This window comes from Falco naumanni, chromosome 5, assembly GCF_017639655.2.
Source record: "Falco naumanni isolate bFalNau1 chromosome 5, bFalNau1.pat, whole genome shotgun sequence".
In the NCBI taxonomy this organism is placed as follows: Eukaryota; Metazoa; Chordata; class Aves; order Falconiformes; family Falconidae; genus Falco; species Falco naumanni.
Genome location: NC_054058.1, coordinates 51,546,323 through 51,567,850, shown reverse-complemented (window position 1 = coordinate 51,567,850; position 21,528 = coordinate 51,546,323). Strand labels below are relative to the sequence as shown.

Genomic DNA, 21,528 nt, shown 5'->3' with positions numbered 1-21,528 from the left:
GTGCGAGCCGGGCCCGCCCGGAGCCCCCCGACGATGGGTCCCCCGCGGCCCCGCGCCCGACGCTCCTCCGACGGACGGGGCGGCGAGGCGGTGCCTTCACCCGGCCCGGCCCTGCCCGGCCCGGCGGAGGCGGTGGGCGGCTCCTGCGGCCGCGGCATAAACCGGCGGCCCCTCCCGCCGGCCCCGCTGTCCCCGCTGGACGGCGGGGAGGAGACGGGCGCTCCCGCGGGAGCGGGGCGGAGGCTGCGGCGCCGGCTCTCGGGCCGAGGGGCTGCGCCTGGCGGCGGCGGGGTGGGGAGCTGCGGGGCACGGGCACGCCGCCTCCGCCTCCCGGCTGCCGCGGCCTCGCTCGCACGGCGGCGGCGGCTCCGGCTCCGGCGGGCTGCCCCCATTGTCTGCCCGCGGGCGCAGGGCTGCGCTGCCCGCCCGCCCCCCGCCCTCGCCTTTGTGTGCTCCGGACGGCGGCGGGGCGGCGCGGCGCCCGCCGTGATGCGCGCTGCGGGGCGGCAGGGGGTCCGCTCCTCCCGGTGAGAGGCGGGGAGGGACCCAGCCTCTGCCCCGGAGGTTTTTCACCCGCAGCAGCCGGAGGAGGGGGACTATGGACTGAGCGCATCGGTGTGCCATGGAGTCGGGCATCCGTTTGAGCACGCTCTGCCTTTTCCTCTGCCTGGGGCCAGGTAGGCGGATGCCGGACCCGCCGGGAGAGCACCGGGAGCGGGGCCGGGGGAGCTTCGCGGCGGCGATGCCCCGGCCCCCGGGCGGCCGCAGGTGCAGGGAGCGGCGGCGGCAGGGACTGGGTTGGGGGGGGCCGGGGGGGCTGGTCTCACAAAGTTGCGGCGTCGGCGGGTGGGGTAACGGCACTTTCTGGGTCAGTTGCAGGCTTTGGCGTGGACCCCTCGCTGCAGATCGACGTGCTGTCCGAGCTACAGCTGGGAGGCTCCGCGGAGGGCGTGCGCCAGGTGCCGGGGCTGCACAACGGGAGCAAAGCCTTCCTCTTCCCAGGTACGGCCGCCCCGCCCGCCCGGCCCCGCGCAGCTCCGGCCGCCGCGCCGGGCCCCCGCGCCGCGCTCCCCGCAGCGGCGGGGCTGCCTGCTCCCGGAGCGCCCGGCGTCCTTCCCCTTCGCTTCCTGGCCGCTCTTCCTCACCCCCCTCCCCCCCGCTTTTTTTCTCTCTCACCCCCTTTTTTGTTGTGATTTTTTTTTTCTTTCTTTTTCCCCCCCCTTTGACTGGTAGACGCTTAATTAAAGTACAGCAGGAACGGGGATGGCAGATGGCTTGTTTTGTGAGTCGTGGGGTGCGGTGATGAATAATAGCACCACCCACTCCTCAGCTTTACTTGGGAAACGCTAAACATACCCCCGTTCCAGCTAAGGAAACGCTTGCTGAAAGTTTCATGTGAATCCAGCAAAATGCTGAAATGAAGTGCCTCGGAGGAGCGAGGTGGATGGCTGGAAATAAGAATACCCCCCCCCCCCCCTTTTTTTTTTTTTTTCCCCACTATGGGAAAGTGATCCATGTGAGCTTCTCTGTCGTAATGCTCATGAGAAACAAAGAATGAGTTTAAGTCTTTTTAGTGCTTGGGATTGGTTATTTTGTTCACATTGGGAATAGAAATAAAATACTAGTCTTGTTCTGTCTTTCAAAAATACATTTAGGAGGTTTATCAAAAATAATTAAATGTCGTTATATTGCAGTTCATAAAGGACTGTAAGATAACTCTTAATGGCTAGCTAAATTTATTGTCATGGGTTACATTGCCTACACTCGCTCATTATCAGCGTGTTTTTGAGTTACACTTCAAGTCAAGAACATTTTCAGGAAAAAACCTATCAATTAAAAAAAAAATGAAAAGCCTAAAAATGGCCTTTAGGAGCAAATCTCTTCTTTGAGAGATGATGAAATGCTCCTTAGAAGCGTGACTAACCAAGAGCAAGGAATATGGCTTAACATCTGGCGAGGCAAGAGCAAATCTCTGCATCAGCCTGTAGTTTTAAAATAGGGGGACCTGATTGCTGGCTCCTTGGCATGCTAGGAGTTTCAGCTCTGATCTGAGAGCATTTCTAGTGCAACAGGCGAGAGGCTGTTTCCCATACAGAAGAGTTGTAATTCAAGTGAGATAAGATCTGGAAAGGGAATTTCTTTTTCATGTTTGTATGAATGAGATAATTTATCAGAAGCTAATAGTTGCCAAAGGCTTTTTTTTTTTTTTTTTTTTTTAAGGTGACCTTTCTAGCGGTGTTCTTCCCAGGTACAGCCAGCATGTGTCACTATGGACAGTAATGTGGAGGCACATGGGCTTATGCGTTCAGGAGCACTGACACATGCGGTTTTAAGTATCAGTGATAGGCTTGTGGCTGCAGAGCAGAGACCTCTGTGGAGGGGATGCCAGCTTAAAATGGCAACACGTTTGTGTGGCAGCAGGAGTGGGATCTGTGTCCTAAAACAGCTGTAATTTTTAAAGTATGGTTCTGAGTTGAGGTCCTATTGTGCTATAATGGGTTGGGGTGAGGGGGAAGTCAAAACTCCCTTTGACTTCAGTGGTAAACAGATTAAGGTTTGTAAGAGCAAGACCTTTTATTGTTTACTTTCCCAGTGTTGGGACAAAAAAAATTCAGACATTTTCATTTTCGAACTTGCATTTAGAAATGGAGAAATTTCCTTCCTTACTCAGAGCCCATAAGAAACACTTAGTCATTTTTGTTCTGCTCTTAGAGCTCACACCATAGGAACATTGCTGCAATGTATGCCTCTATGTATTTGCAGTGTGTGACTTTCAAATATATGTATGTGCTGACTTTAAATTTGGTTTTTGCTTATGTTTTTCCCTTGTTCCAGCTAAAGCCTTAGTCTTAGACATAAATGACTTTGTGAAAAGGACACAAATGACTTTAAATGATCTGTGAACTTACTCTGGAAGCTTTAACTTGTGGTCTTTTGCCTTTTGATTTCTTCAGATATTGAATCTTTTCTTATACCATATACATATTTATGACATTTTAGTATGTTGCCTCTTTTTGATAGACCACATTCTCAACTGGTGTAAAGCCTTACTTCACATATGCTTAAAACATACGGAAAGCCTAAAAGCTGTTCTTTATTTTAGAAAGAAATTATGGAAGTGGCAGGTTGAACTGCCAGCAGGTAACAGACAATTAAAGACATATGATGGGAAAATTGTACATACAGCTAAAGAAGAATAGTCTCTTTCTTTCTGTTTTTAGGTGAAAAGTCAGTTTTGACTGCTTAATTAGATGTAGCGTCAATTGTCAATACAGGTTTTTAGCATCTAATTGGGTGTTCTGACAAATTCTTTTTTTGCATAATTGATTTTTCAAAGGTTTTATATTTCTAGGCCATATAACACACTAAGCAGTTACACTCTGAAGGTACTTTTAGTCTGTTAAAGTCCATTCAAGAGCATTTAGATTGCTCCTTATACAGGTCCTGATTTGGAAATAATTATAGCCATTTAAAATTTGCAGTCGCTTGGACTTTCTTTTTTGTACCTGTGTGCTTTCTCACTGTACCAGTCTTAAAAAGTATTAGACCTGGGAAACGGAACTCTTCCCACTGGCAGCAGTAGGATTAGGTGCTGCGGTCTTGAATCCAGAAGCTTTTAGGTGCCTGATGCTCCTTTGTTAGTGGGTGGTAGCACCTGAATGCCACTGTAGTCTGGTTGTAGTTAGCTGCAGGGACTTCTCTTTCTGGAAATGTGATTTGCAAAGTAATTGTAAAATGTTCCAGTGTAGCTCGTGGGAAGATACAATTATGAATAGAAAACAGGAGGAAGTCTTCCAAAATGTTAGTGTTGCTACATGTGAACATCTGGCAGCACTTCCTAGCCAACAGCAGATATTATTATGTCAAAATATGTTGAGAGGAAAATTATTCCTCTTCTGGTCAGAGCAGCAGAGCAGAAGTCAGAATACCTACCCTACAAACTTCCCTCTGTTGGTGACTTTACATAAGTCAGTGAAATTTTCAATACCTTTGTTTTCCCTTTGCAAAACAGAGATGACACTAAAGGTAAAGCCCAAATCAGGTGGGTGGATTGAAGTGTAATTAATGTAGCCGAAGGAGGCTTTTGGAAAAACACCGGTTGTTATTTGTATAATTCTTTCTTTGTAAATATACTGGATTAATACAATTCAAGGAGGTTGGTGGAGATGGAAGTCAATGTAGCCATTTTCCTGTGAAAATATGAAAATCTTATTGCTGCAAGACTACTTATTGCATATGCAGGGAAACTTGAAAAGGCAGAATCACAACAAAAGAGGCTGAAGGTTTTGGATGGGTCAGACATATCCAGCTTAAGTCTGTGCTCAGGAGACTTAATGTTTAGCACATGCAAGGTTCCGGTGAAGCTAGGTATTTCAACTTGCAATGGGAAATGGTCTTCTGAGGTGTGAGAATCTAAATAGTGGCTGCAAGATTAACTTGGTCTCCTCTGGCACTCCTCTAGGCAGTCATTTTTTTGTCCCCTCCCTCCTCCCTTTGGACTGGGATCTCACTTGCTGTTGAGAGCCTTTCTGGATCTCACTTGCTGTTGAGAGCAAATACTACATATCAGACTATCTTTGTCCAAAGAGTATACGTGCAGTAATGGAGAAACCTTCCAACCACGTCCAGCAGCAGAGTGGTGGAAGGTACACTGTAAACCAAGTGAGAAGAGGCACCAAAAATGAAAGCCAAGTGATATGTAAGGAAAATATATGGCCATCAAAGGGTGTATATACTCCTCAAAGAGGAGACTAAAGGGTAGGCAGAAGAGTGCAGTCAGATGGTTACAAGCACAGGAACATGGGTTTAAGGAAAAGATAAAAAGGACATGACAGTCATGAGAATTTGGGAGCTTGTGTATCTGAATGCAGAGCTTGGAACTCATTCAGAGGATAAGCTTTTTGTCTGCCAGTTAGGATATGTAACCCTTAATATGGTTATAAATAATACTTAGATATTTCTGATGAGGAGGGACAGTTCTAGTGGCAAGATATATATTCTGATAGTGAACAAGATATGCTATAAAACACCAAAGAAATTATCTAATTTGTCAGTGGGATCCATGAAAGGACTCATCACTACTGTTCTTTGAATTGGGGCTTGCTGGCATAAACTGCTGGTAGAAAAAACCCAACCCTAAAACAGGCCCCTTGGTGTAAATGATTTATTACCTATTGCTGCATGACTGGTTCATTAGTCCATTATTTTAAAATGCTAGCAAGACAGTATTACTAGATAGGTCTTATATATCTTACATTCCTTTGGAAAGATCACTGGTTTTGGCCCATGGTATCATCTCTGGACATTATTAAATAAAGGAGCTAAAAATAAACCTCTAAAACAGGGTGAGAGTAAACTTTCTCTCCTAGAAATAGGATTTACATTGCCTATGCACTTCACATGCACTTTTTTCCTTGCCACCTGTCATTGAAACTATGGACAGATGCTTTCTCCAGGTTCCTGCTGAGCCTGCTGAAAATATTACTGTTCCCAGCTGCTTGTCACTGCCTGGGAGCTAGAGGTTACTGTCCCCACAACTTTTCCAAAGCAAGAGATCATACGAGTGTTCCCATGCCTGCTGATGCTGAAGTTTGCCAGCTTCAGGAGTGAACCTTGCTGACTGCAGTGACATGGATTAGAGTCCTGTAAAATCCCCTTTCTCCAGCTGTTCTTGTTTCCCAGAGGAGCAGTAACAGACAGCTAGGGAGAGGATACTAATGTTGCCAACTGGCATGGCTGACTGCAGGGTGAATACCTATCTGCAGCTTTTTTTGTCTTGGAAGCAAGCTGGTTTCTCTCAGACTCACTGAATCCTCAAAATGTGGGACCTCCAGCATAGAGATCATCTGTAGATAATAAAAATTGCCAGGATTTTTCAGAGAGACAAAGCAAACCCCCTCAATCCTTAGTTTTCAGGAAGACTGAAATAACTGAGTTTAATTTCAGTAAGTACTGGAGTGTTTTTCAATGTTAGAAAAGCCTAGTGAAAAGCCAATTATTCTCTGAAGCATGGTGGCCAGAGATCCACATTCTTCGTGTACCTGGAACAACAGCCTGTGCTTTTGCCTGCTGCCCTCATCCTTTCCACCTCTGGCACGTTCCGAAGTCACCTCTGTGGCCATGCAAACAGTAACTGTGTGGTATGGCACTGCCAAGGTTGTGATTGATGCTGCTGGGGAGCCAGGATGGATGTTAAAGGAGAGCCCCAAAGAGCTGGGCTGTTTCTGCCAGGGCCTGCAGAGCAGGGACTGGGGCTGCAAGGCATTCTCCTCCCTCCAGAAGAGCAGAATATTCAGTATCCTCCACCTCCTCTTAGCAGTGGTAATGAGAGGAGGTGTTTGGGAAGTTTCTGCTGCTTGAAGAGCCTGCCCAAGAAAGGAGAAGGTAGTATGTGAGAGTCCTGCAGCCGGTTCCCATCCCAGACTGTGCAGAGTTACCATGCGTGGAGAACTAGGACACGCTTACCCGCTGCATAACCATACACTCCTGAATAAACATGAATACACCTAGTGCTGGAGATTGGGTTGCTTGCGAACTACTGCCATGCTAGTTTGTCTGCAAAATAGAAGGGGAAAAAGTTATGGGAAGAAAAAACTTAAATATCGCAGACTTGTGATTGATGCTTGTAATAGCACAGCAGAGGGTAGGAGTGAGAGATGGAAAGAGAGCTAATATGTGGCAAGTACCAAGGTTCTCAGGTTTCCAGAGAGGAAAAGCTTCTAATCCCTGTGTGTAGTCATTAGTGCAAGGTTGGTGTTAATAATATAAATAATGTTAAAGAATGATAGAAGACTTGGCTTGCAATTGCTTTTGGGGATTGCAGCTGTCTTAATACTGAAAGTTTCAAATAATGTTGCTCGTAGTGTGTAGTAGGCATATAAAGCATCACAAAGGTGTAAGTGTAGAGCAATAAAGTTGTTTGTCATACATCTCTAAAAATTATGTTATTGTTCATCACAAGAAAAGGTGTTTTACACAAAATAATTTTCTTTTTTTTTTCTCTCCCCCCCCCCTTCCTGTAGTGGGCTTTTCTGGGGGATGGAAAGGAAATTAAATATTCCCTCCACTGCCTTCGGGTTTTGATTTTTTTTTTTGTACTCACATCAATTGCCATGTGTCTTGATATGGGCTCTTGTCACTTTTCAGTCTGTTAAATTCTTAAAAGCATGGATTCTGGAAGAAGCTACAGTGTGGGGAGAGAAATGATACCTGCTTACTGGTGTAGGTGCTGTACCTTACCTGTCCAGATCTCCTTGGGAGATGGTGCCAAGCAGCATGGCTTCCACTGGCTTTGCCTGAGCTTGTTGGGACAGCTGATATCTGCAGCCTCTGATATTTCAGCCTTTGGAGTGAATTAGTACCTGCACTTGTTAAGCAGTGAGGGTGTGACACCATTTAGAGGAATGTCGTGTTTTATTGTGTTCTTGTGGGCTTGGCCCAGTGGTTTTCACAGCCAGGTTGCATCTAATATCTGCAATAAATTGAAGTCCCTGGGTGTCTGTTTTCTACTGGGACAATGCTGATTCTCTAAAACTTCTTTTTTAAATGAGTGTTTGGTTGTTCAGGTTAATTCAAATAACCATGTCCTGTTTATATGTTCAGTATTGCCCCAAAAATTCGTATCACCATCCCTGGAAGTGTTTAAAAAACCACATAGATGTGGTGCTTAGGGACATGGTTTAGTGGTGGACTTGGCTGTCCTGGGTTAATGGTTGGACTTGATGATCTTAAAGGTCCTTTCCAACCTGAATGATTTTATGATTTTGTACTGAGTAATAACAGAATTGCATTTGCTTGTTCCTACATTTACAATGAGGCCTCTTCTAAAATACTGCAAAGACAAAACCTTGAGTGAGGCTAGTAATATCTTGGGGCTCAACCTGGTGTATTTGTTGGAAAGCTGAAGATGAGTATGATGTGCAGCTCTGGGGCATGTATGGAAGTAAAATCCCTGAAGACAGTGTCAGGATGGTGACCTGGGGCAGGGCCCTGGTTGGTGCTGTGAGAAGGGACAGGATGGTCAGAGGAGTGGATGCCAAGAAGGTCTCTCTCCATGTCAACATTCCCATCAGGAGCTGTCAAGTGCAGATGGCTGCTCACCAGGCAGCCTCTCCTGGCAGCGTAGCAGGGGGCAGTGGTCTCAGCTGAAGTTAAAGATGGGATTTTGACAGCAAGACAGCATCTGTCCTGCGTGCCAGGGAGAATCCAGCACCTGCAGCATGTGTGCCCTGAGAGGGGGGACAGTGACTCTTCTGGGTAGCTGTCAAGCACGTCTTTCCATATTGCTGGGGGAGGATTGCATTAGCAAGGGGTAGTGACGTGGGAAAACGAGGTCTTGCTAGCCTTATATAATTGCTTTTGCTGGAACATAGTTCTGTAGTCACGAAGCATGGCTGAGACTAGCGAGCTTAATGGGTTTTTTATGGTTTTTCCCTCCACCGCAGTGTGGTTCATGCTCCAGTGAGGTTTCACAGACAGCAGCGTTTCCTACACATCCCTTCATCCAGACCAGTTGTAATGACTGTTTTTCCCCTACTGTTTGCTGTTAAGGTGTGGGGAATAAGTTTCCCCTATCCCCGCCTTGCACGTTCTTCGTTCTTCTAGTCTGTGTCCTCCAGGGCGTATGGGTGCTGGCTTGGAAAAATAACTCCAAGAATGGTTAACTTCACTGCTTCCACTGAGTCTTAAGGGAGGTACAGAACCGAGCTCTTAAAGTTATTTAAAACCAGTGGATAAGAGCTGGAGTTTTATATAGCTGTCATGGGAAACTGTACTTCCATGTAGTGACTCTTCAGTTCCCTAGATTTTGTCCCATTTGGTAGTGTGCCAAGGTGCAGATTCACAGAGCAGCTGTATTCTCCTACCTGCACTGCTGAAGACACAGTGAAAAATGATTTTTCATTGAATTTTTGCTGTCCATCTATTTTGGCTAAATTCCTTTATATTTTATCTGAATAGTTAAGAAATGCTAATTGTTCCTTCTTATTGTTGTCCAAAAGTGTTTTTTTTTTTTTTTTTTTCCTCAAGAAAAGCTGAGAAGAAATATAATAAGAAAGGGGACTTTTCATTTTTTTGCCTGGTCATGTTTTCCATGGTAAATACTCATTATGAGTGTTCACTCAGACGTTTCAGATAGCTGTTACTGAACTTTAAAAACTTAATTACAAACTTGTAGCAAATATATTACTTAAGTCATGGCCCCCATTTAGGGAGTAAATTTCCTGGTTTGTAATTTTTTTTTCTCCCCTCCCCCCCTTTTCTTTAAATGTTTGGGTGGAAAAAAATGTTGTAGTCATTTTCAACGTGGAAGAATTTTACAGCAAAAAAATCTTGTTATGTTAAATAATTTGTTATGTGATTGTTTGCCTTATTTTTGTTGTTGTTGCACACTTTTTTGGGGGTGTGCGATCCTGATGACTTCAGAGAGAAATGCAAGCTTAGAAAAATGACTTTTGTGTTGAGCCATCTTGGGAGGCTACTCACAACTCTGTGCTGTTGCAAGGTGCTAAAGCAATGGGCATGGTCTAAAAGGACGAGTAGACTAACACTTCTGAAGACAGTGTTCAAAAGGATTTTAGCAGATTAACGTATTTGTAGCAGCGACAACATTGCTGAGATAGACTGTAATGTTTCCAAAGGAGCCATTACAATCAATATTGCTAGCGATCCATAACTGAGAACTCTTTTTAGTGGAATTTGAGCGGCAGTTTCCCTCTCTGAAAACATAGAGGGAGTATAATAAGAAAAAGACTTCCAGTTGTAGAGTTGCTCTCTGTTAGAGCAACATTTGTACGGTTTCCCAAGCATAAATGCTTATTTAAGTATAATTAGGTAGTGGCAACATCCATACTGTTTATTCTGTCAAGAGAAGACAACATGTGCCAGCCTTGACTCCATGGCTGGATGTCTACCAGTCTCTAAATACAGCTGTGTAATGATCCAGAAGGGTTCCAAAGGAGCTTTTGTGGTTTTGAGGGCAATAATTTGTGTTTTAATAACTCCCTAAGCATGCATTTCCGTATTGGGCCACGGCTGTTCCAAAGGCACTCTTCAGATTTCCTGTAACATTGGCTAACGTCCCTTCAACTTGAAACAGTCCACAGATTTGCTCAGCAAGCCCATTCAAGAAGGGGGGTAGACTTGAGGAAAACCTTGTGTACCCTGTTCAGTGATGTTCTTTTTAAGAATCCCCACTAGTGTTGAAGCATAAGGAAAGCATATGGTAGTAAGAGATCTGGGAGGTTGAATTTTTTTAAAACTAAGATTGCGTCTGGATCATTGCATTTGCTCTGGGTTTCTCTATTTAAGAAAAATTTCAGTGGGTTGCAGGGAGTGAAGAGAACAACAGCAAACCTGATTATACAGTAAAAAGGACTGACTTACTAAGAAAACTTTTGAAAGAACTTGGGTATGTACAGCCTGTCCAAGCAATGACAAAGGTGTTGCATGATAAGTGCCTAGTATTAGAAGATTCGTAGAGGTTTAAAACGAAGGAATTAGCATTCAAAGAGCTATAGGTAAGGGTAATGTAATGATATTGTAAATGGAGAGGATTTAAGATAAAGAGACTTTCACAGTGAACTGGTTTAGACTGTGGAACAGCTTCCAAAAGGAGGTGGTGGAAACCTTCAGACTTTACATTGTGTAGAAGATAGCGTGAAATAAACAATCTAGGAAACATTAGCTATGTTGTAGTCATTGTGTGACATTCAGTTAATATGCTGAGGATAGGGTGGATGACCCTGTAAGTCTTTGTATACTCTGGAGATCTGAGGTGTTAGTGGAATTGTTCTAGCATAGGGAGAGGGATTTTCAAAGACACACAGGGACATTGAATACCTGATAATCAGTAATCAAACTGCTGCCTTTGCATTCTCCCTAAAACCATTCTTTGATGCATATTAAGTATATTTTAATGGTACTTGGTTAAAACAGGCTTGCAAGAGCAAAGAAATCTGGGTTTGGAAGCATTTCTAATTTTAACTCATAGAAGCTTATAAATTGGTCGTGTGTTTAAAACCTGTAGTTGATTCACAGGGCTAGCAGACACATTCATAGAAGCATGGAGTTCATTAATACCTGATTTAAAAGAAAACTTCTTGCAGGAGAACCTGAATTCTGGTCCTCCCCAGCTTCCTTAGTACCTCTGGCAACAGTAGTTTGAGTCCCCCATGTACTTTCTGTCTGTCTGCCCTGCTCGTAGCTGAGCTGTGTGTATGGTATCCCTGCTGTTGGATATTCCCGATTCAAAATCCTTCTAACCTTTCCTTTTCTTGGCATCAAAACAGGTATCAGGTGAGTAGAGATTTTTCCAAGAATGCCAGTACAGCTGGTGCCTGGGTGTCCTTCCTGTCCCCTCAGGTGTGGTCTCTGCCACTTCCCCCTCATTTGTCCAGGGACCTGAATTCTCTTTACGTTTCAGTGTCCTGCCTTCTCCTCCCATCTTCTGCTGTTTGCTCCGTCCGGTGCCAGAGACATGTGGCTAGCAACAGAGTTGCTGGATGTGTCTGGCATGCTCCAGATGTAATTTTTTTTCAGTGGTGGCCTTCCTCCCCCTGCCTTGTTGTGCTGTTTTTGCTGTTGGGTTGAAGGTTTGGGTTTTCTAGAGCTCTCTAAATTGATGACTGTTGACCATTCTCGTGTCAGAAGTTAATCTTGCATGCAGACCACATCGTTGTGGTCATCTGGGAAATTAGGATGGATCTCATTAATGCTTTCTTAAGCTCACCATTGTATTGTATGAAAGTAAATCAGCCTTAACACTGAGAAGTTTGGTGAGCCAAAGGCAATTAACTCTAATGTGGGTAAAAACAGTTATACTCCAGAAAGCCAGAGATGAAGGAAAACTAGGATGAGAGATCCAAACCATTGCAAAGAGGGAGAAACAGATTCTTGATGGGAAAAAAAGCTAAAACCTCCAGGGCATCAAAAAATGATTGGGGTTGGGATAGATGATCTCAAAAGGTCCCTTCCAGCCTAAATTGTTCTGTGAAACACAGGCTGCAGGTGGCAGGTCCTCAGGAGCAGCATACTGGTCACACACAGGGAGTGCAGGTTTTGAGAGAAAATGACCAAGCAGAGACCAGGAGTACATCTTACTGACACTTGCACAGTGAGAACCAGGTGAGGGAGAGCTCTGGTGTGTTGCTTAGAGGGTGTAGGAGTATCTACACCAAGTATGATCCTAATCCAGAGGTGCCGTGGTGGGTGCTGATCTTCTGTGGTCTGTCACTGTATGACACAGTTCACCACTGGAATAGGACACAATTCAAGCTCCTCAAATATATCATATCTTTTGGGAGAAGAGTAGTTCACGTAATTCAGCTTGATCTACACCTAGCATAATCGGCTCATGTTGTTTGTTATTGCTGTTAAGTTTGTACATTATTTTTTTAATTGATTAGGCTTTGTTTACCTTCGGTAGCCAGCTTTTTCATTTGGAAAAGGCTGACAGCACTGCTTCCTCCTCGCTTCCTCCTCCTGTCCTCCCCCTCCATGTGACTTGCATAACTTTTAAAGTCCTGAACTGTACTATACAACTAGGGACTGGAAATAAATTCAGTCTTTTAGCAGTTCTGATGTGTGTCATGCCCTTATTACAGTACCAGTAAGGCTGGAAGGCAATGCATTATTTTTCTTGTGGTCTTCAGTCTGTGTCCCAGTGTTAACAGCATTTCTTGGTGTGGTATTTTTGTTTGTTGTTAGGTCAGTTTGACACAAAGTGCTCGTATGACAGTATGCAGCCAAGCATAACTAGGTGCATATGCCACAGATGGCAGCAGCAAGGAAAACAAGACAGGCTTGATTTTTCTCCACAGGTTTCAAGGTATTCTCAAATCAGCTTCTAGAAAACTGCTTTGTGCCTAAAGGGGTGTGAGTGTGTGCGTGTATATATACACATACTTATTTATTAAGCTACAGTAGCTGCAACCTTTTAAGCATAGCTGGAACCTGTCTTGAAATGAAGAAGTGGACAGAAATCCTGCTCTGTGCTACCTCTGTGTTCTTGTTCAAACACAATAGGTTTTATAGTGATACTGGCCATGAAAAACCTAAACAACATCATAAGCAGTAGTACTCGATACTACAAGGGAGCGCGTTCAAAGCGTCTTCAGAATTTAAAGAGGAATTGAGAATAGCGATGGAATATAGACTAGGGAAAACTGGTCATCAAAAAAGCTATTGCATCATACAATTGATAATGTGGAACCTATAAATCACCAGAAAGATTACAATAATAAATACCTGGGGCAGAGCATACCATACAGCACACATTTTAATTTCCTAGGAATGGAATTTCTGTAACAAATACGGAAGTCATCTTTTATAGCTTCCCACTGAGTAGCACGCTTTCTCCTGGTGATAGTATCTACCATGGTAACAGTTACAGTGAAAGGGATAGTGTTTCTTGTGAGCAAGGAACAGTGGTTTTCTGTATCTCTTATACCTTTAACAATTCCTGATAGTACTTTAGTATGCTGCTTCCACTTGTGTTGATGTGCACATTCTTTATATTCCTTTCAGAAACATTCCGGAGCGCACATTCATGTTTTCTTTGGCAGTTTGGGGGGAGTTGTTTTACTAACAATCTAGTGCTGTAGGATCTGTATTGCTTATTAACAGCTGCTTCAGTCTCCTGTGCTAAGAATACAGACTTCTAATGTGGAATTCCACCCATTTAAAATTTAGTTTTATCTACAGTTAGGTTTCTTGTCCTTTCATTTGCAAAAGGTTTGAAATATGCTATTGTACATACGGTCACTAGAACCTGTACTGTATTGATTTACCTCTTTACTTAGTTTTTACCTACTGAGTCCAAGAGTCATGCAAGGTCCCTTGATCATGGACCCTACATATTTTTGGAAGGGTGCACCTGAATTGTTGCAGTGCTGCCAGGCTGGTTTACCTTACAGTAAGTTGTTCCCACTTGTGATCCTGGTGCAAATTCGTTCTTGGTTAACGGGATCACAGGAGATGTCTAAGTGTTGTAGCATTGTGCTCTGGCAAATGAAGCCTGAGATTGAGAGAGGCACGATACCTACCTAGTCCTGATGCTCAAATGGGTGTTTATAGTAGTGTAAATCTGCCACTTGTTCTCTCTGCATCTATTTCCCTGTGTTGTATGGATCTAAAAACCAAGCAAAGGTGCTATCTATGGCTGTGTTGTGCTGCTGACACACTGAGACACAACACCATTGAAAGGAGATTTCCCTGATCTGTAATCCAGGCGGGGAATTGTGCTGAGCACCGTTCATTTGACAGCGTCACTGAAACAGTTGGATTCTGCTTGTGTAGTAGGTGGCTGGGAAGAAAGATCCACCTTCCCCATTCCACACAGTGTGATCTAGTTAAGTATGTGTGCTGCAAGGAATGATTTCATAGCCCCAGTCCCAAGATCATCTCAGGGCTTTGGCCATGTTTTGACAGAGCTTGATTGTATTTCAGTGGCTAGCACCTGAGCAATTGCTTTGTAGCCTCACAGGGATGCAAAGGAGGCTGTTAGAGCAGGGGAGGTCAGTAGCTGGGCTGTAGTATTACAGAAAGATTCAGCTTGATGTGACTTTCGTTGGTTTCTAGAAGCAGCCGGTACATAAGCTCAGAGGCTTAACCCAGCCACTAGTATAATCACTCTCAAACTAGCATTGTATCGTCTGTTTTGTGGAATGCTTCTAGACAGATTTCAGTGGCATTATTGTCAATTTACAGTGAATACATAATATATTACAGCTGTAGCTTGCCCCAGACAATCTTGGATTTTCAAACTCTTTCCTAAAATGTCATCCAGGTCAGTGCCAGGAGCTGGTAGAAATGGTTGAGGGCTTGCTACCGCTCACTTATCTTATTCTGCCATAGCAGGTAGAAGGTGTTCCCCCTATTAAATACATTCTATTTTAATTTAATTTGCATAGTTAACAACCTTTAGTGTTACTTTAGCTTAAAAAAAAAAAGTTACAAAAGCAAGCAAGCTTAACAAACCAAGCAAAAATTCTATGGGGACTTTGACCACAGGGAAGAAAACATTACAAACAAAGCACTTTGAATGAAATCATGATTACTTATGCAAATGCACAAACCACTTCTGATTACACAAACAAGTTAGGTTCTTAATAATATTTTGCTTATTTCAGATCAGAGACATTGAAGCATATGCATCCAGACTCTGAGTACTTTCCCCCCCTCTTGTCCCACAGTGGATTTGTGTTCTCAGCTGTGCCCAGATGACTTTAAATGCATGAGTATGTACCTTGTAGGGGAGCCAGAGTTTTGGCCCCAAGTGATATGTTTAATATTTTTTGAAGGTGTAAGTAAGAACAGTCAATATCATCAGGGGGAAAAAAAGTGTGTGTTCAGAGACAGGTCCTTCTTCTAGTCTCCTGTGTCAGTCTGTTGTGACTTGTGGGACTTTGCATATGGTTTGAGGTAGAGGAAAGCCCTTGCTGGATGACACCAAAGCTGTAGCTGACATTCAGAATAGAGAAAGCTATGAAGCAAAGGCAATTGGAACCTTCCCAAGTGCTGCAAGAACAAACTGTGACATTTTCCCCCTTGTTTTTATTTGATTTAATGATTTGGCTTCAAGTCAGTTTTTGTTCGATTGTTTAGTTTCAGCTGAAGTGCATTTTGCCCTCTTCCTTTCCTCCTTCTTATCCATTGCAGTTTTTTCTGCATACATCCTTGCTGAGGCATTTCTTTAATGGAAATAAAGGAGGCACACAGAATTGGTGGCCACTGTGGTGGTGTCTAAACTACAAGGGCAGTTTGTGGGGTATCCCCTGCTAAACAGTCTGTAGGGTATCCTAAGGTCTGATCATTCAACTTGGGAGATTCACTAGAGTCCTTGCTCCTGGCATTTGTGAGCTTTTGCTCTGGTGAGACAAGGTTGTACCCAGTTTAGAAGGAGCACTTGGGTGCATAAAAGTCTAGATGGGACCCAGTTAGATCCTGACTTACAAATAGATTGTAGTCCCAGTGTTCTCCCAGACTTGGGAGCTGGGCAGTGCTCCTGGGCCCAGCAGCTTATGCACACCCTTTGGGAGTGGTCCCAGTGGGAGTAAACACAGTGTCAGTGTTTATCCCGTGTTTTGTAGTCTTTTAAACTTGAGGTGGAACTGCAACACCTTCCCCCACACTTCTGCAAAGCTCCTTCCTACAGCCTTGGAGAAACCAAGTCAGGCGCATGTGGGTTTGGAAAACTGCTTCTGTTTTGCTATTCTATGTGAAACAACTGGGAATCTATCAGAAGAGAACGAACAAACAAATGTATAGGAAAAGTAGCTCAAAATGTTTTATCAACCAGTATCTTATATGTCTGTTCAAATAAAGAGTTAGGTGTATTTAAAAAAAAAAAAAAAAAAGACAAACCAATCAACCTTCACACTGAGATATCTAAAGCATAACACGTCTAGAAGGGTTTTGGTCTAATAAAGGTTATTTTACTTTCTATCTTGAGTTTCCATTACAGGAATGCAACTCCTGAATGTGAATGCACCGTGTTCCAGTTAAAAACCCGCTGTACCCTTTCAACTTTGTAAAGATTCTGCTTTTGGATTGGCTTTGCATGCTGCCCCATTGGCTGGAAGTGGCTTAGCCCACGTTGGTTACTTACATAAAAGAACAGTATAAAGTAAACAGTCTCAGATATTGTTGCCTTTTGTTGGCTATGTGAAATCCATAGTTAAGAAAAAGATTAGCCAAAAATTTTAATATGGGGAAGTGACACAGTGTGAAAATACCCTTGTCACACTGATCCCAGCTAGTGTGGGAAAATGAAACAAAACTGAGCTAGCCTTATTATATTTTTCAGACTCTTTTTAGCCTGCAGCCCTTCTCCTTTTTCTCACAAACCACTAGAATTTTATTTGGATAGTTCAGCAAACCTAGTCAGATGCAGAATTGATTTATAGATGCTGCTATTAAAAGCTGATTATGTGCACACGAAACAAACTGTGGAGCTCAATTAATTAGGATGCCTCTTTCAAAGACTCTTCTGCAGGAGTTTGTTTTATAATTCAGTTCATACTGTATGTTTAGCTTTAGATGCACTTCAGAAACTCAAGAGCACACCCTTTGCTAAGACAGTTATCCATTCTATTTAATAACTGTTTGTTTTTGTTGTGGACTGGAACACATCTGTAATGAATGGCTTATCCTGAACCGTATTTGCATGTAGTCTTTCCACTGTGCAACTCAGTACGCTGAGGGTGCTGTGTATGGAAATTTTCCTGCCTACCTTCAGGAACTTGTTCATGGCTGCTTCCAACACTATTTTTTTCTGGGGGTGGGGGGCTGGGCTAGTTAAAGCTGGATCAGTTGCCTGATATGGTTCCTCATGTTTTGCATGAATGCAGTTTTCAGCACTGGGATGAGAAGAAATTAAAGGCTGGTGGCAGAGCAGAGGATAGAGCTGCCTCGTTCTGCAGCACCAGTTTAGACTGGTGGAAGTGCCTTTGCCCTGTGAGTGCGTCCTGTTGGAAGTTAGACTTACTGCCTTGGTTATAGTGCAGTAATTGCCATCTCATGATCGTGACTGAAATGACGATGTCTGCCCTTGACACCTCCAGGAAACACTTGCGTGGCTTTGGTGTTTACTACAAAACTGTGACTGCAGATTGTCTCTGAGAGGGGAAAAATGTGACTTAGTTGTGAAGGCTATTGCAAGCTCAGGCTAGAGGCGGCCACAAAGCCTGTCCTCTGAAGGGATGAGTTCCTGCAGGTCTTATGGTTGGTGGTTTTCTTCACTGGGTCTTCAGATTGCTTTGCAAGGTTAGATCTTAAAAGACTTGGTTTGTTGCTCCTGTGGCCAGCTGGTCATCTCATAACTAGATATTACAGTTGAAGGTTGGCCATCACCTACTGTTTGTCTGTGTCCTGGTAAACCATTATCATTGCCAGCCACAGTATGAGTTAATTCTCCCTTCCCCAACCCTCCTTTCCTCAATCTGTTGAATTGTTTTCAATACTTTTGCTAATTTGCACGTCTCAAACCAGCCACATGTGTTACCATAAGACCTTTGAATTGAACAGAGTATGATATGCTTTGAATTTGGATTTTTGTTTCTTTGATTGTCACTTTGAACTTCATTCTTCTATAAATTAAAGATGGAGTGTTGACACTGTGGTCAAACCAAACACATGCAATATTCTAGGAAAGTAAACCAAATATATACGTAGCATGGCTAGAGACAAATTTCTCTTTCAGACTAATAGTTCTCTCTTTATTTTTGCACTCTAATATGAAAAGATTCATGCCTTTGTTTTAGTGTATTAGAAATATTCACAGTATGAGTTTTTTGTGTAACTGTTGAGAAACTACAAATTATTATCTGAGATATACCAGTCTGATTTTCCAAGGTATTAGAAGAAGTCTAGTTCAGTAAAGTATTTTCCTTGGGTCTTAAAATGATTACTAGAAGCCAAATGTCAAGAACAAGCCTGAATCAGTACTTATTGAGTGCAGCTGGTGATCTATCAAGAACCTACAGCTAGTATTCAAAGGCAATTGGAATGAGGGATTTGCACTGTTGTGTTAGTGTAAAAATGGATCTAATGGATCAAGGACCTTACAGTCATCTGTCTTTAAGAAATCCACCTGGTGCCTGCCCTGAACAAAGGGTGCAGTGCTTCATCTGAGTAGTAATAACTCAAAAGGCTGTGCAGCATTTTGGTACAGCAAGTATAAGCTGACCTATTTGCAGTACCATAAGTGAATGACCATGTGTTTTGGCAATTTAATACTCTGGCAGTCAATATGATGATAAACTTAATATATAGACTTCCAGCATGATCTAATCAGGTCATGGTACTTTTATCTGTATACAAGAAGGTAGTTTAAGGCCATGATGAATGTTTACAGGGAACCCAGATAAGGTTTTATAGATAGAAGGATGGAAAACTCTTGTCCAGCCTAGTGATCGGGTAATGATTCACAGGGGCGGCATGAGGACACCTCAAAAAAGATTCCTGTCTTGCAGCCGTAGAGGCAGCCCTGTGTTTCCCCCACCTCTCTCAGTGCAGCTGGGAGGGCTCTGGAGAGCTCCACATGATGGCAAGGGTTTGTTTCCTTGCTAAAGCACAGGCCATCTGTAGCACAGTGTTTGCATCCTAATAGCTCCAGTTAGAGTAAAAGCGTGTATAGGAGGGGGACGTAATTATTTATGTGTGATTAGAACTGGCCTTATATAATGGTAAGGGGTGTTATGCATATACTTTCATCGGTTGCTAATGAGAATATCACAGGAGTTTGGTAGAAATGAATAGATTTTTTTAATTGTCTTTTGGATTCCCCGTTGTAAAACATTAGTCAAATCCAGCCTGGTGTGACATTGTGCGGGAGCTTGGTTAGGTCTTAAGGGTTGTACAGGTTGTTGCATTTCTTAATCACATATTAAAAAACTATTCCTGGTCCATAAACCGCAATAAACTGCTGTTAATGCAGAGTAGCATCTTCATAGCTACAGCTTAAAGAATAAACCTTTTTTTAAGAACGGTGGTGTAAGCTTACCTGAGAGCTCAGCTGCAGTGCTGCCCAAAGAAAATCAGTTAGCTCTTTGCTGCTGTCACTGCCGCTGTCCCTGAATTAGTGTCCCTGAGTTAGAGCAGGATGGTCAAATTACAATGACAAGAAGCTTGTGAATTGATTTAGTTCTTACACAGTTGATTACACATGCTAATGAATTGATTTTGTGCATTAAAAATGTATATTATTTTTGTTCTAATATAATGTATTATGGAAGACCTTGAAAAATTGTTTTTCCAACATTTGACATCTTGTTTAGTAAATTATCTCTCTAGAGGGCTTAAGGTTGGGCCTTTTTATTTTCTGTGCATGTTCCATGCAAATTCAGCAGAAACATTGCTTCAGTCTTGGTTGTGTGTGGGTTTTTAAAGGCAAAATCTTTGTTGTGTGTGTGCAGTTACTCTAACAAAAATGTTCATGACATCATGTGCAAGAAGCAGCACAACATACTGCAGAAATGCAGTATATAATGATTAATTAGCAATAACATATTTTGAAAGATGGTGGGTTTTTACCTGTTTATAACTGTTCCTTAATTCTGAGTAAATTGTCCCTAAAGAGATGCCACTGTCTTACCGCCCCCCCCCCCCCCCCCAAATTAATTGTGCATAGCTATTAAGCATAACATTTTTGTAGAAGTCATTAAAAAGTTGCTCAGGTTGCGCATCACAGCTTAGGCTCATATCCAGCGTTGTCATTCTGTGCTTTGCTGCTAGTAAGGCCATATTTTGGGTGAGATATTAAAGGTGCCATCTGGCCATCCATGAAGAAAGTAAAAGAGCTATGACCCTGTGTTAAAAACAAAACACCCCCCCCCCCCGCCCCTGACTACAATAGGTGTCCTAGAAAATGTGTTCCCTTTCATTGAAATGGCTCCCATTGAATGTGAAAGCTGGTGTTTAAAATACGTTGGTCCTTGCTTTTGCCTGTCTGTTCAATTGTGCTCCTCAGAAGTAGCTTGTTATTTTGTAAGCTCTTTGAGTGGAGGATGTAAAGTAAAATAAGGTTTTATACCAAGTGTTTTTTCTGTTACGGTTGTTTTTTGTTTTGTTTTGTTTTTTAGATACTTCAAGAAGTGTCAAGGCATCTCCAGAAACAGCTGAAATCTTTTTTCAGAAGTTAAGAAATAAATACGAATTCACAATCCTGGTGACCTTAAAACAAGCCCATTTGAATTCAGGGGTTATTTTCTCTATTCATCATTTAGATCACAGGTGAGTACTGCTACCTGTATACTAGTTCATGAAAGTATATGTATTTATGCAGTTAAAAATTGAACCTAAATTAGGGCAAATTATGTAACAGGTCATTACCAAATATGTACAGCGTTTGGGTAGGCATATTGTGCAGATTCATAAAAATCCACAAGTCCAAATTAGCCAAGGGAAAGCGGAACAGCTGTTACTCTTTAAGTGTCTCTTGCCACCAAAGGCATGAAAAGCCAGTTCTCTCTTGTTCATAACCATAAGGACCAGATGCTCAGCTGGTGTAAAACTGTCACATCAGTATAGCTACACTGATTCAAAAGTGTGGACCTGTACGTCCACCTATTCACCCGTTGGTTTTTAACACTGCAAGCAGTTTAAAAAATTAAATAAATTCCTGCAGTTATGGGCTTACACCTCGCATGAATGGTAGAGCACTTTACTCAAAATGTTGTCAACCTTAAAAAACTAAAGTGAATGACACAGAGCATTTAAGGATTATCCCTTTGATAGGATAACGACTGCTAGAGAAATAAGATATTCTTTATATATCTGAGTAATAGCTATTAAAGATAACTGCCCTATGATTCTGTGACAGAATAAAAAGGAGTTTTAAAATGTGCACTTACTGAGTAGTCATTAGCACAAGCAACAGATGATCTCTGCTTTAGATTCATAGTCCTTTTTATTTTCATGTGCACAATCCCATAATCCTTTCTTGAGGGTCTCACTACAAAATAGAAAAAATAAAAAAAGGTAAAGACAGATGTTCAAACAAAGCAAAATGTCTGTTTTTTCTACATGACT

The 21,528-nt window shown here is 42.8% G+C and overlaps 1 protein-coding gene across 1 annotated transcript in view; it reads left to right on the top strand.

Moving 5' to 3' along the window:
* The first annotated feature begins 207 nt into the window (after positions 1-207).
* NELL2 (neural EGFL like 2) overlaps positions 208-21,528 on the top strand; it is a 150,170-nt gene continuing 128,849 nt past the window's right edge. Inside the window, exons 1-3 of the mRNA XM_040596657.1 lie at positions 208-677; positions 874-1,002; positions 20,580-20,730. Of these exons, the coding sequence (XP_040452591.1) occupies positions 623-677; positions 874-1,002; positions 20,580-20,730 (335 nt within the window). The 5' untranslated portion in view covers positions 208-622. The remainder of the gene's footprint in view (positions 678-873; positions 1,003-20,579; positions 20,731-21,528) is intronic.